Genomic DNA, 16419 nt, shown 5'->3' with positions numbered 1-16419 from the left:
ATAACGTTCCATGTGCAACAGTACTATATCTATAGAGTCTAGCAAAGTTGCCATTAATAAAACAGTATGATTAAAGATATATTAGTGGATAATTAACTTCTGTGAGAAAGTAGCTTCATATGTTTTACCATAGAAGAGTCTCGTGTGTTTTCAAGTAGAAAAAATTAGAACAGATAATAAGGTAAGTTTATAATTGCAAATTTATTTCAAGTTGCTGGGTACGATATATTACAAATACATTTAAAATTGTGCCGGCTGCAATTAAATTGAATTCTACTGTCAAAATAATTACATTTTTGAAAGAAATACTAGAAAATCAGAGGGGATAAATATACTTTTTGGTTTATTTTCACTTTTATGTGAGCTTAAAGGATTTTTTTTTTTCATTTTATTTTCTTATCATAAGATACTGTACAGTACACTTTTGATGATAATACACAGCAGATGTTAGTTTAGATTATGAAGTTTTACCAAAGTAAACAAGGACAAAATGTGCTCTCAAACACAACAATATTTTTTCTTTCAAAAGTTTTATTTTATAATCAACTGAGACGAGAATTAAAGGGCTTACACAAGCTTACAAAGATTATAGCTCTTAACAGAAATGTATTTAACTGCCACCACCAGTACCACAATCATTTTCATAACTATTACTTTTTAAACTTCAGCATACATTTGATTAGGCTTTTAATAGTTTTATAAAACAATACTAGTTAATCTTTAGCCAACAATATTTGGTTTAGAAATGTCCATAGCTCTTTGCTGTGCACTTAAAATGCATTTCAACACGTTTTCAAGGATACATAATGTGCCAAAAACTGCTGAATTGCACAAGAAATGCTTCGGTTTAGTCTTTTCTTGTTTTTTTAATGCTTTGTCACTATTTTTAACCCATCCGCGCTAAATAAAATACTAATTGAAAGCCAACATTAGAGCCGTATAAAGGCCTAAATGGGCTATAATGCATTAAAATTGCACAGTAAAGTGTGCAGGAACTCTCATATTTCAACTGAAATTATGAAATTGAATTGGGAATTTTAGTCATTTGGATTAATTGCACAAAACTGTCAATTCAGACGCTCTTCAGAAGGTCTAAAAGTAGATCGCTCACTAGAAGAAAACACCTATTACCACAGAGCTCATTAAAGGGTTTAAACGCTCAACACAAAAACCAGACAGAACTACGCAGGCTTTTCTCATTGCAACTGAAACTGCACATAGTTATTATTATTTTAATTTTTTTTCACGACATGCTCCTATAAGCCCTTTAACACTGAAGAACTTTCCATTTAGAAAAGAGAAAGGAGGAAGGAAAACAACATTTGCACTTTTTGAGATTTTCTTTTACTTTTTTTCCCTCTAGTTAAAGGTAAGATTTACAAGGGACACGTTGAAGCTGATCACCCATCAAAAAAAAAAGTATCTACAAAAACTGACCTGCTAAATCTAAACGTACATCGTAAATCGCACTCCTCATATAACTCCGCCCCTAACCGCTAGTGCCCGCCTCCCCCCGCCATAAGTAGGTCTTTTTGAATTCTGATTGGTTCTCCAATTTAAACTACATAATCCAGTGATCCGTAATGTTCCGTTTGTGGGGGTCGTCCAGAATCAGTTCCATAGAAACAACATTTTACCCATCAGCTATTTTTGTCATTTTGGTTGATTTTATTTGCAAAAAAGGAAATAGAGTCCATAGAAAATCCATTACTTGGGAGGGCACATGAAGGATTGTAGCAGGTCAGAACCGGGAATACGGCTGCTCTCTGTACACTCCTTTGCTTGTCCTTGCTGGTGGCGCCTTGTTACGGTTGTTTGTCCATTCCTCCGGGCCTGAAGAGGGAGACAAATAGCAAAGTTCAGAAAGGTCATTAGTCATTCAGGCCTTGTTAGAATGCTTTAATTAGTGCATTCTGTTGTGAAACCTGCTCATTAAACTCTGAACAACATTTGTAAGACCTTCACGCAAATGCATGTTTCATAGGATAACAATGACGTGTTTGAATACTCTAATATATTTTAGTCAATGAAATAGGTAAGCCTGTATGATGGTTGTGTGTATTGCATGGTCAATACAATGTGACAAATTGGCAATTTACAGTTAATTTAATGAAACATTTAATGAAAAAGCTTATAGAAGGTGAAAATATTACTATTGTCACATTTTGTTGGTGTGCCAAAAACCTGTCAAGAATATGCTCAGATCATATTTCACCCAAAAAAAAAAAAATATTTCAATTCAAGTCATCATTTTTGAAAAATGTATATATATATATATATATATATATATATATATATATATATATATATATATATATATATATATGTATGTATATATATATATATATATATATATATATATATATATATATATATATATATATATATATATATATATATATGTATATATATATATATATATATATATATATATATATATACATACATATATATGTGTGTGTGTGTGTGTGTGTGTGTGTGTCTATGAAAGTATGAAAATAATGAATTGATTAGCATTTATTTATTTATTTACTGTAATGCAACTTTGAACATCTTCACAAAGATTTTCAACAGATCGCTGGAGCTGTGCGAAGTCCCTTCATGCTTCAAACGCTCCACCATCATCCCCATCCCAAAGAAACCCAAAATTACAGGACTAAATGACTACAGGCCCGTGGCTTTAACATCCGTAGTCATGAAGTCATTTGAAAAACTGGTGCTGGCCCAACTGAAGGACATCACTGGACCCTTGCTGGATCCTCTTCAGTTTGCCTACAGAGCAAACAGGTCTGTGGACGATGCAGTAAACATTGGACTGCATTATGTTCTGCAACACCTAGACAGACCTGGGACCTATGTGAGGATCCTGTTTGTGGACTTCAGCTCGGCTTTTAACACGATCATGCCAAACCTCCTCCTGCCCAAACTAAGTCAGCTCTCCGTGCCCACCTCCGTCTGTCAGTGGATCAACAGCTTCCTGACAGACAGGCAGCAGCTAGTGAGGCTGAGAAAATACACATCCAGCACCCGTACAATCAGCACCGGAGCTCCCCAGGGCTATGTACTCTCCCCACTGCTCTTCTCCCTGTACACCAACGAATGCACATCTAAGGACCCCTCTGTCAAGCTCCTGAAGTTTGCAGATGACACCACACTCATCGGCCTCATTCAGGACGGTGACGAGTCTGCTTACAGACAGGAGGTTAAAGAGCTGGCTGTCTGGTGCACTCTCAACAACCTGGAGCTTAACACGCTCAAAACAGTGGAGATGATTGTGGGCTTCAGGAGAAACCCCCCTGCACCCCCCCCCCACTCACTATCATGAATAGCACTGTGAGTGCAGTGGAGTCATTCAGGTTCCTGGGCACCACTATCTCTCAGGACCTGAAGTGGGACATTCACATTGACTCCATTGTGAAAAAGGCCCAGCAGAGGTTGTACTTCCTTCGCCAGCTGAGGAAGTTTAACCTGCCACAGGATCTGCTGAAACAGTTCTACTTCACCATCATCGAATCCATCCTCTGCACTTCAGTAACTGTCTGGTTCAGCTCAGCTTCTAAATCTGACCTCAGAAGACTACAGAGGGTAGTCCGGATTGCTGAGCGAATCATCGGTTCAACTCTCCCATCTATTCAAGAACTGTACTTATCCAGAGTGAGCAAAAGGGCTGTTAAAATCACTCTGGACCCGCCACATCCATCACACTCCCTCTTTGAACTGTTGCCATCTGGTCGACGCTACAGAGCACTGAGCACCAGAACGACCAGACACAGGAACAGTTTCTTCCCTCAGGCAATCTATCTTATGAACAGCTGATACACACTGAACACACTGAACACACTACACTTTATATTTATATACACATACACTTAATTTATCTAACACACATACTTAGTATACACTTAAATTTTGCACATAATATACATGTTCATACATAACTGCATTTTTGTAATATACCTGCCTACAATTGTCAATTTGTATATTGTCTTTCCTTATCTACTTATTTGTATTTTTTGTATTTTTATATTCTTTTATTATGTGTTTTATGTTCTGTCGCTGTCATTCTGTTGTACTGCGGAGCTTCTGTCACAAAAACAAATTCCTCGTATGTGTAAACATACCTGGCAATAAAGCTAATTCTGATTCTGATTCTGATTGAGTGTGTTTCTGTGAGATTCACTTGTCCTCCAGTAAAGTATCATTTCTTTGTGAGTGTGTGTTAAACAGGTTATTTGTTCTTCCTCCCATGAGGACTCTGACAGTGAATTGTTGTTGAACATGCAGCAATCCAAAGCACCTTTAAATGTGATTTTTACATAACAACATCAATCTTTAAAATAACAAAGCCCAAGAGTCACCACACTATCCACTATCTTCCACTCTGAGCTCATGGCACCTCTGATAATTTAGCCCAACTAACACTGACAATCTGAGAGAAACGTCCCCAAACCATCCTGCCTTTGTCCTTCACCTCAGAAAGAACAAAACAACTTTAATTGCAGCAGAGGATCAAATAGCCACTTGAAAGGGCTTTAGTGGAGTGCCCTCGAGCGAGAGGTTACCGCTGCCATTAGCGTAACAGCAGAGCTCATTCACTTGCGTCCATGTCGATGAACGAGAGCGCTATCGATACTAGCTTTTGTGTGATCTTGCTCTTTTTCAGCTCTTCTTAGGGACAGGAAGGCACAAAGGCAGTTGCTCTAAAGTCACTCGTTTTTTTCAGGCTGGGAGCCGTAGCCAATAATCTTTAATTAGAGAGCTGTCAATCCCAGGTTAGCCAGTGCTAGCTTCAAGAAAAGGGTTCAAGTGCACTGTCCTTGCGTTTAGAAAGAACAAGGATATGCATCAGCCAGATAATAGGGAGATCTCCTTTGAACTGTCAAGCTGTCTATCCGTTGTGCCACCTGGAAAAGTGTTAAGTTGAGTGTTATGGATTGCTTGTGTGTGTGAGTGTAGAGCTGTGTGTTTCAAATGTGGTCACAAAGTGACAAACGACTGGAAAGCGACATGGAGCAAATGTGAAAGACAAAAAGAAAATGTAGTCACTTTTAAGATGCAATTACACAACCATTTCCATTTTTTTTTCAAATCAGTTCTGTAGTCTAATTTGAAATTCCTTCATGTCCAAACAAGCCATCTAACATTGTTACATCTCATTTCCTTGTGCTTTATTATATTTATTTATTGCGTTTGATAACACAAGCACCGCTATTGCTAGTTCTTATACCAACGAAGGTTTACTTTTGAACCTTTTGGAATTTCCATATTTTAAAAGTAACATCTGGGTCTGGATCAAGAATAAAACATAAAAATAAAAATAAAGCCTATACAGTTGAGAAAGCCGAGAACATGAAGACTTTTACCATTAAGACATGGTAAAAGTGTCCAAAGTTTTAACACAGCCTACATATAACAAACATTTCTAGGACATAAAACTGACCTGAAGAAACCTATAAAATGAAATTTTTAAAGCTATATGCAGAATAAAACTAGGTTTTGATTCTCCTACAAATGTATCTTATAAATAATACAATTGTAAACATGCCCATGAATGCTTCAACCTGAGAAACTGCCCACTGCAATGCATCTGTACATACACACTTAAAGCACACACATTAATATTCTAGCTGCTGAGAAATACAATTGCACGTCTTATCTTTTTTGCTTGGACAATGAGCTTACAAAGCTACATCAGCAGTTTCAGAGAATTGCAATTCTTCTTCAGATATCTCTGCCATATTTATGCTATTCTGTACCTACAGTGTCCGTAACCGCAAACTTGTTTGCCTTTCACAGAGTGTGTGTCCGACAGCATTTTGATTCTTTTGCTGCATCCAAAACCATCTCCCTTCAACATTCATTGTAAATGCCTGTTCATGTAATTACAATACACTGCAAGCAAAACCCTTGCAATGCCAGCAGTATTTATAACAAGAGCTGTACGTACAGCAGGAGCTCTGCGTTCTTTGGGCAAAAGACAGACTCAAAGTTCATGCTCTAACTGGAAGTATTATAAAACAGACAGCATACTGCTTCGCTGCACTAGAATGGTGAAAATCTAGCAAAACAGGCTGTCAGTAAACTGCAATAATTTCTACATGCTTATAAAACTGTATTGACAAAAAAAAAAAAACTCTTACCGTAAGAGTCATATGATTCTCCGCTGATACCATGGCTGTATTCATAATAATCATCTGAACTGGGAAAAGAAATGAAAGACAGAAATTTAGATTAAAATATATATGTAAAGTACAGGGTATATATGATTACTCATATTCAGAAATGTAATTAAAAACTATCAGAAATTAGACATATATTCAGACCAATCCTATATACAAATAAATGCATTCAATTGAAATGCTATTCATTGTAAATTATTAAGCAAAATAAACGTAATGGCTGTAAATATGATCAATTTTAATGATCCATTGCCCCCAAAAAGAAAGAAAAACTATCAGTTAACACTGAATATGTTTGTATGTGCATTTATATACAGACAGAGGAAACAAAAGCGATAAAAAGGTGATGGGAGTTCAAGGCATGTGTCTGCTTATTTGACATTGTCTGCTCCCTATTTAAATTGACAAAGCAACATCTCAGCAGTCACATGAAGAAGAGTAACCCATCAGAGAAGCTATTTTCCGAGCAGATTTGCGGTGCGCCTTCAATTCATTCGTGCATCTCAGAAGTTTTGCTCCTGGGTCTCTGTTCCCTTTCTGCCTCCAAATTGAGTTTTTTTCCCATAGGCCCTCAGCTGAGCTGTCCAGTGTCAATCACAACTGACTGCTAATCATATCCTGGTGTTCATGCTCCCATAATTCCACTGGCTTCAGTAAAGATGGAGTCATAAGAAATAGAAGCCTTGCTGGAAAATAAAAAGATGCTCTCCAGTTCTCTTAGCTTTCACCATTGAGGATCCTTCAGATTTTTACATTTTGTTTCTATTCTATTCTATTCTATTGCAAATCATTCATGCTTTGTTTTTTATTAGCTTCCTTCATTTCCATAACTCCTACCATCATTTTCATATCTCCTTTCAGTGTTTACCATTAATGTGGCAACCGGCCATTGCGTAAACTGTCCCACTAAAGTTCCATAATGAACAAAAATATTTTTTACACTTGCATAAACCATATAAAAAGTCTCTAACATTGTGTTTTGTGCTGTTACCTTTTGGTAAGCATCTGTCAATCAAACTAAAATTTTAATTAGTGATATGGTGCAGTGCACTTAAATGCATTAAAATGCAAAAGGTTGCCATTTAATTCATTTAAAACCATTAATGATTTAAGAACATTTTCTCTGTCATGCTGCAAAGTTTCAAAGTGAAGCACAGCACTGAGTTCATTTGAGCAGCTCATTATGATTTTCGGTCATGTCACAGAGAATGCAGCAAACTCAACCTCTGCATGGGTTGCGAGTTTAACATGCATTTGCAATGCAACATGCACCAGTTATACTTTATTTTTCACAATTCCTCCATTTTCTCCAATTATACTATCACAACTCCTCCCCCATTCTAATTATGCCATCATAACTCATTCTCTTCAATCAGTCACAATATTATAACTCCTCTACATTCCAATCATAACACTATTACTCCTACTCCCATTCCAATCATACTATCATAACTCCTTCTCTCAGTCCCATCATGTTATGCTATAACTAGTCCTTACCTCATTCCATTCATACTATCATAACTCCTCCCATCATCCCAAACATAATATAAACAAACTTCTTCCTTTCAATCAATTACAATATCATACCTCCTCCTCCATTTAATCATTCAATCATAATTCCTCCCCATTCCTATCATGATACTATAACTCCTCACCTCATTACAATCATTTGTTCAAAATTTCTCCCTTCCAACCAATCATAATACCATCATTCCTCCTCCATTTAATCATACTATCAAAACTCCTCCCTTTATTCTGATCATAATACTATAACACCTTCTTCATTCCAGTAATAACTCAGTCCCTCATTCACAACAGACACTCACACATGCATCAATCCAATGTAAGTGGATGCAAAAAGAGTGTCTTGGTTGCTATGCCAAGATTCCTATCGGCAGCCTACTGTTACTGCTAGTTTCATGCTTAAAATGTGTCTGCACACCAGGGAGAAGAAAACAGGATGAAAAAAGAGAGAGGGTTGTGCTGGGATTGCAGTGTGTAGACCAAAAACTACGTTCGCTGATCCCACTCACGAGCATCATATCATATGCGTGATGAAATTCCCCATTTCCACATGAGGTGAAATTGAAGAGACCTAAAGCTTTTGTGTTCAGTAATGCATCAGTCAACTTCACAACCTGCTGCCAGATGCATCTCTCTCCACGTGTTTCACACCATAAAGAACCTCTTCTCCACAATCTGAACACCAGCTTGGGTTCAAATCTAGTTAGAAACCTTTAATTTCTTCCCTGACACATCGTCAATATTCCTTCTTCCCTTTATTCAGCTCTCTCCCTCTCCTCCAGCGCAGAGTTTGTCCTGTTCTATTCAATTACCCTGTTCGGCTTGCTCCGGTCGAGGTAGAGCGTTAGTAGAAATGATGATGCATTTAAGTCACACACAGTTCAATTCCCTCCAATTAGCAACACACATGTGTAAACACTGCAAACATGCTGTCGAATGAGCTACAATCACCCAGAGGAACATTTCACTCATCAAAGAAAACTTAATGGAGTTATCAGGTATGTGGAATGCTTTAATAATAATAATAATAATAATAATAAGTAATTACATTTATATACCGCTTTTCTGATTTCGATGCACTCAAAGCGCTCCACATTGTGATGGGGTATCTCCTTGTCCACCACCAGTGTGCAGCATCCACCTGGATGATGTGACGGCAGCCATAGTGTGCCAGAACACCCACCACACACCGGCTTATTGGTGGAGAGGAGATAATGGGGATTGTTAGGAGGCCATAATGATTAGAGGCCAATGAGCGAATTTGGCCATGATGTAGGTCACGCCTCTTCTTTTTTCGAAAGACATCCTGGGATTTTGAATGACCACAGAGAGTCAGGACCTCGGTTTAACATCTCACAGTGTCCCCAACACTATACTGGGACGTTAGGACCCACACAGACCACAGGGTCTGGCTTTTTGATTACAGGTATCTTTTAAAATCTAAGCACAGATTGATACATTGTTGAATAGGTAAACCCATTCAACAGCTCATTAACACCAATTATCTGATCAGCCCTTCACATGGCAGCAACTCAATGCATTTAGGTATGTACATGTTGTTCAAACATCAGAATGGAAAAGAAACGTAATTTTAATGACTTTGAATGTGGCACAGTTGTGGGTGCCAGACGGGCTGGCCTGAGTATTTCAGAAACGTCTGATATACAGGGATTTACATGCAAAACATCCCTAGGGTTTAATGAAAATTGTTTGAAAAAGAGAAAACATCCAGTGAACAGCAGTTATATGGACGTAATAGCCTTGTTGATGCCAGAGGTCAGAGGATAATGGCCAGACTGCTTCCAGCTGACAGAAAGGCAACAACTCAAACACTTGTTATAACCAGCGTAGAGCATCTCTGAATGAATTACAGTAGAAATGTTTCCATCCAAACATTCAAATTTAACTTGGAAAAAATGAAATATCGCATAAAACCTTTGTGAATAACAACGAGTCAAATATAACAAAATCATCACTTCTTGACTAACTGGCACTAGATATCTAAGTACAGCACTACTAAGTAGGATAAGCCACTTAATATAATAATTTTTATAAATTATAAATTACTTGCACCAAGTGACCAGACGAAACACAATAAATGCTGTCTCAATTTCTGCTACGACATTTAGATGGTTGGGTCAGAATTTTGCATGAACAACATGAAAGCATGGATCCACCCTTCCTTGTATCAATGGTATAGGCAGCTGGTGGTGTAATGCTCAGCCTACCTAAGTATTGTTGCTGACCATGTCCATCCCTTTATGAACACAATGTACCAATCTTGTGAAGAATACTTCCAGCAGGATAACACACCATGTCACAAAGTTCAAATAATCTGGTTTCTTGAACATGATAATGATTTCACTTTACTCAAATGGCCTTCAGAGTCACCAGATATCAATCCAGTAGAGCACCTCTGGGATGTGGTGGAATGGAAGATTTACATCATGGATAAGCAGCCGACAAATCTGCAGCAACTGCGTGATGCTATCATGTCAATATGACCAAACTCTCTGAGGAATGTTTCATTGAATCTGTCACAAAGAATTAAGGCAGTTCATACCTGATACTAGCAAGGTGTGTTAGAGTACCAATTTTTATGAAATAAGATACATTATGTACTTCTCTCTTGCACACATTGACATGCTTAGCCAGCTCGGTGTGTATCTGATGTTCTCCAAACAGATAACAGATTGGCTTGCTGAAACATCAGGTTCTCACTATGCCGTACAGACACACTTCATTTTCTCAGTGATCGCTTATGTTTGAGAATCGCTGATGAGTAACTCTGTCACAAATATCTGAAAACCAAAACGTACTGGACAGGTGTTTTCTGGAGTTTTACTACAGGGTAAACATGAAATTACAACACTACTCTGCAGGAAAACCAACTCTAATTTCGTGGCTCAGCTGGTAGGGTCAAGAGTACAAATGCTTTCGATTTAGCTTTTTTTTTTTTTTTAATCAACAACATTTCACTACAAATTAAATCTCAACAGCAATTAGATTGAAAAATGTGTTATGCAATATGCTTTATTGTTATTTTTTAAATAATTTAGTTTTTCTGACTGTAGCACTGGAGCTGGCATGAACAAAATATGATGATTTTGTTGTTAAGCATAATCTAAAAATGATTCAAATGGAAGCAAAAACATTTGACCTTCTGTAAAAAGATTAACATTATCAATGGCACTAACTTCCTAATTTTATTTTGAGTGAGCAAGAAATAGTGCAGATTAGTAAAAATTCAATGTTTAAATGAAACAAATAGATAAATACTATTTTTTACAATATTTACAATCTAATTTATAAGTCTATTTAAAAAAACAAAGTAAAATAAGTTTAATGATATAATAAAAACATCACACGATATGCACATCTCAAATGTTTGATGAAGTGAGTGTTTCCTGAAGACAGGCCCTCGTTGACTTGACATTCACAAGAGGGCCTTGCTCTCTCTCTCTCTCTCTCTCTCTCTCGTGTGGTTAAACAGATGGTGGGGTTAAATCTGAATGATGTACTACATGTCCCAGGTGATGTCTGTGTTTCCTCCTTCTCTCGTCTTGTTTTCACAGCTGGTAAATCAGCAGTGGGGCGACTGTGAAGAGTCTCGCTGGTCTAATCTACTGTGAGAGGCTTATCACTAATCACTAATTACTGCCTCATTCTCTCGCGCTCGCTCGCACTCAAAGACAAAGAGTTTAGAAAATGTTTAGAGGGCAAAAAGGTGAATAAACATCACACCGCGTTAATTATGTTATCCACACAAGGGTCACAAAGTTTCCTTAAAGGAACAGATCAGCCCCAAATTTAAAGACGCTACATTAAGCAAACATGTATGTAGAGCATGCATGTATTATGTTAAACCACAGGCCTTTGTCCTCTATTGAGCGTTCAGCCCCAATTCAAAGCTGAATTTCCAGGGCATTCAATGTACATTTATTATGTCTGGCATGTTTTGAACACACCATATGACATGTGCAAATAGTTATGTGTGTCCCATTTTCATGGTCTCCTTATATATAAGGAAAAATGCAATTTTCAGACCCAAATATAAGCATAAAATCCTGTTGGTCATAAATTAATGTATGTAACGCTCTATTCAAACTAACTGCGGGCCAAATCATGGTCTGCAAATTCTTGTGACTTTGCAACAGACACGGAAGAGATTTCACTGTGTTCTTTTCAAAGATGTAAATGAATCTAATTTTAGGTTGTGACAGTCTTCTTGTCTGGCTAACAGAACTGAAGAGAACCAAAGGTCCACAGAGACAGAAAACGGCGACGAGAATGAAGAAACCAAACCTCTAAAATAGAGCCGAAACAGGTTAAAAATATCAGCGCGTCTGTCTGAAGAAGCTCAGAGAAAGTGGGACAGAGGACAAAACTGGAGAGTAAAAGAAGAGAGGTGTGGAAGAGAGAGAAAGCTGTCGAAGTCTGATGCTTTGAACGGAGGAGTGATCAATCATGATAATCGCAACCTGCAGAGATGTAAGCTGAACTCTGTAATGTTTCTCTTCATCAGGTGTGGAATGGCTTATTTCTGTATTTACAGGATCAAAAGAACCGGAAAAACTTAAACCACACAGACAAGATCTAGATTTCTAGATTGAGTTTTTACACTGATAAACGAGCCTCCAACTATGGAGAAATAGGAGAACTAAGAATTGAATCACCAATTTATTATTCAAAAAATATGCATAATAAAATAATTTGAAATATCTAAAATTACAAAGAAATAAATTTTACATTTTAAAGCATGCATTTATTGATTAAAAATAAATTCAGTTAAAATTATTCACTGTATATGTATACTGTACTGTATATTAGTAGTAAAAACATTCATCAGAAATTTAAAGTCATGTTGTGTCTAACGGGGTGTGTCTTAAAATTCAGCTGAAAGTTCATTGGTTGCTGGCAAATGGAAAAATAAAGGCAATTGTAAAATATGTGATACAAATAATTTATAATGTGACTGAAAACTACAAGATCCAAACCAAAACCATAAAGAACCCACAGAGATCCACAACAATAATCAAATCCTACCAGATCCAAACCAGAACCATAATAATGCCTGAATCCTACAAGATTCATCCCAAAATCATGAAGAACAGACACAGATCCACGCTAGAATCCTACCAGATCCAAACTAGAACCTTAAAGAACCATACTAATGCTGATACTAATACTAAGATCCAAACCAAACCATAAAAGAAGAACCCACACAGATCCACAATAATTGTCAAATTCTACCAGATCCAATCCAAAACCATAAAGAACCCACAAAGACCCAGAACAGTGCTAGACTGAACTAGTACCAAACTGACAGATAAATGTCAACATTAATTCATTTCATCATGTTATCAAATACAGTATCAGAAAAATCATTCATATTATTTTTTTAAAGACTTTAGAAGATAAATGATTCCTTGGATATCTGACTTTTGAATCTAATATTTTATTTTATTTTATTTATTATTTGTGCAAATACAAATTAGAAGCTTGCAGTTTCACATTTAACAATAAACTGTGGATGAATATTTTTTCAATATAGTGCTGAACTTAAAAAAAAAATCTAAATCCACTTAAATGTGTGCTTAAGAGTCATATAAAGATATAAAGTCACTATAAAGATCTGAAAATAAAAACTGCAATATCACTGATAGACAAAACTTTTCAAGTTCTCAAACTTAAAGAAGGGTAAATAAAAACAATTCTATTGGCCAGAAGGCACAATTATTGGCCTGGGCTAATAATCCTAAAGTGGTCCAATACTTGCCTAGCTGCTAATACTACAGAAAGAATTAAATAAAAGAAGTTTGCTAACATCAATTATTCAATTCAGTTTATTTGTACAGCACATGCTGTTCCAAAGCGGCTTACAAAGAACAGTGGCTTCACAAAGCCCTCAGAGATCAAGCCAAAGGCGACAGTGGCGAGGAAAAACTCCTAATCAATCTCCTAAGAGGGAATTTCTCATCAGTCGCCACTATAATTGCTCTTCTCCCCTCTAAATATAAACTCTCGAGTCGAGTCTCCCGAAGCAGTGCTAACCTTTAAAAAAAAAAGCCGCAGTCTCAGAACTCACCGCACTGACATTTCCAAAACAAGCTACTCTGTGGAGGCCTATAGCCGCTCTGACATTCTGTGTGTATGTGTGGGGGGGGGCATATGGTGCTCTACAGCACTCTGAAGAAGGTGATGAGCAGTTTAAATGCTGTCAAACACACTCCCGCACCCCTGAGCACTTCCACAGGGATCGCAACTGCACATGTGCAAAGTTTCTGGAGTGCAACACGAGAAGGTAACACACCTGGGAGAATCACACAGCGAAGGCTTTTTCATGAATAATCATAAGTTTTGACCTCTGACCCTTTTAATGGTCCTGTGAGATAAACCTGTCACCTCGGTGAACATTTCACCCCTGCACTCTCCCCTTCCATTCACACAGGGAACACCCTAATTCTAGTATTCAAATGTCATTATAACCGTTAAATTTCATGTCATGACACTTGACAAAATGTTGTTGTTCCTCTTCAGGAACACGAGCTGCGTCCTACAACGCTTTGGGGAATGCGTTTAGTGTGAGCGACTCTGAATATCATATCCAATCTGTCCTATAGAAGAGCGTGACGTCACGGGCGGGGTGACGTAAGCGACCAGGAAGCTATAAAGGCACAAGCCGCGCAGCTGGCTTCAGCTTCGCGTATTTCAGTAAGCGCTCTGTGTGTGCATGTCATTCTGTCTTGTCAGTCTTATTTATTGTTGTTTGTCACTATTAGCTCCTGAAAGAGTAAGCAATAGTCAAAGAGCAAAGCTAAGACGAGAGATCTGAAAGGCGAATCCAGATCGCGTTTCAGATTGTGTGTTCATCACGAGTGGGAATACACGGTCTGTGCGCGGTCTGCCTGGGATCGAGGCACGCTGTTTCGGCTCTTGAGGGAGCCGACCAGCTGCACTGGTACAAGCCAGTGTGGACGCTTCGGGGAACTTCACCAGCGTTCCTCGCGGTGTCTGTCCCGCTTTCGCCGAGGTGGGGCGGCGCCTACACTCGCTGGGTTCACAGATAAGATCTGCTGGAGGGTATGGAGACGGGAGTGTCCCTATCTCCTACCTCACCCGCCAGATCTGCCCGATCTCCGGGTGCGGAAGCCCGAGTGCTCGGTCCTTCCCCCCGAGTGACGGCCATGACGCACCGCCTTTTCTTCTCCGAGGAGATTGAAACGGAGGGCGTCGATGAGCTCGCAGTTGCACAAACATAAGCTGCATAAACATCAGTTGCACAGACAAACAGTTACACAAGCATCAGTTTCACAACTGTATAACGAGCAGCCCTCTCAGTCTATAGTCAGAGCGTTGCCACCCGTGCTCCCCCTGCATCGGGACCAGAGGCTGAAGCAACACTCTGAACAAGGGTTTTCCCAGCCTAAGGCGGATCTGAGGCCGTACTTCAGGCTGTGAGGCCCTCGGTCAAGAAGTCCTGACACATTTCAGTCACGACTGCAGAGGGCGGCCCCTACTGGGGTAGAGCGGCGTACACCTCATTAGACGGTGCCCGTCTCGCCTCAGCGCCCTCTGGGGGCCGGTCTGCCAACCCTTCCAGTGTTCCAGGGCGCAGCGGTCCCCAGCGAGCATCGTTCTCAGTATTTTCCGCCCGTGCGCGTAGCGGGGCTGAGACGCTCGCTGCCCCTGCAGGGGCCTCTTACACCAGAGGTAAGTCTCGAGAGACTGATTCCCTTAGTAGATTATTTAGCAGCATGGAAACTACTGCCAAATGTATCTCAATGGGTCCTGCACACAGTAGAAAAAGCTACCGTATTCAGTTCGGCTTTGCACCGCCGATATTCAACTGGGTCATTCCGACGATAGTTGGCCCCAGGCAGGGTCTGGTTATGGAACAGGAAGTGAAAACCCTATTAGAGAAGGAGGCCATCGAGGTGGTCCCTCCTCAAGACAGGGAGTCAGGGTTCTACAGCTGGTATTTCACAGTTCCAAAGAAGGATGGGGGCTTGCGTCCGATTATAGACTTGAGGGTCTTAAATCGTTCAGTTATGAGATTGAAGTTCAAAATGCTCACGATCAAGCATGTTGTAGGTCAGATCAGGTCCGAGGACTGGTCTGTCACAATATATCTCAAAGATGCATACTTCCACATATCCATCCTTCCACAACACAGGAAGTTTCTGAGGTTCGCTTTCGGGGGCGAAGCCTACCAATATCGAGTACTTCCCTTCGGCCTTGCACTCTCACCCCGCATGTTCACAAAATGTGTAGACGTGGCTCTGGTTCCCCTGCACATGCAGGGCATCCGCATTCTCAACTATTGGTTGATTTTAGCTCAGTCAGAGCAGGTTGCGGCTCGGCATCGAGATGTCGTTCTCATACATATGGGGGAGCTGGGTTTGAGACTGAACGCCAAGAAAAGTGTACTTTCTCCGGTTCAGAGAACCACCTATCTAGGCGTAGTATGGGATTCGACCGTGATGCAGGCACGATTGTCCCCTGCTCGTTTCGAGTCGATCCTCATCTCAGTCGAGAGAGTCAAAGAAGGCCAGTCACTCACTGTCAAACAATTTCAGCGATTGTTGGGTCTGATGGCAGCTGCGTCCAACGTGATACCTCTTGGCCTGCTGTACATGAGACCCCTACAGTGGTGGTTCAAGACCAAGGGATTTTCCCCGAGGGGCAATCCACTTCGAACTATCAAGGTCACGCG

General features: G+C 39.3%; 1 protein-coding gene across 1 annotated transcript in view; it reads right to left on the bottom strand.

Annotated features, from left to right (window-relative positions):
- Nucleotides 1-169: 169 nt before the first annotated feature.
- The window catches only part of LOC132145079 (KH domain-containing, RNA-binding, signal transduction-associated protein 3-like), a 134731-nt gene continuing 118481 nt past the window's right edge, over nucleotides 170-16419 (bottom strand). Inside the window, exons 8-9 of the mRNA XM_059555795.1 lie at nucleotides 6141-6199; nucleotides 170-1833 (exon numbers count right to left, since the gene is read on the bottom strand). Of these exons, the coding sequence (XP_059411778.1) occupies nucleotides 1742-1833; nucleotides 6141-6199 (151 nt within the window). The 3' untranslated portion in view covers nucleotides 170-1741. The remainder of the gene's footprint in view (nucleotides 1834-6140; nucleotides 6200-16419) is intronic.

The sequence above is a fragment of the Carassius carassius genome, chromosome 8 (assembly GCF_963082965.1).
Source record: "Carassius carassius chromosome 8, fCarCar2.1, whole genome shotgun sequence".
Lineage (NCBI taxonomy): Eukaryota > Metazoa > Chordata > Actinopteri > Cypriniformes > Cyprinidae > Carassius > Carassius carassius.
This window is presented reverse-complemented; position numbering and strand designations above follow the sequence as displayed.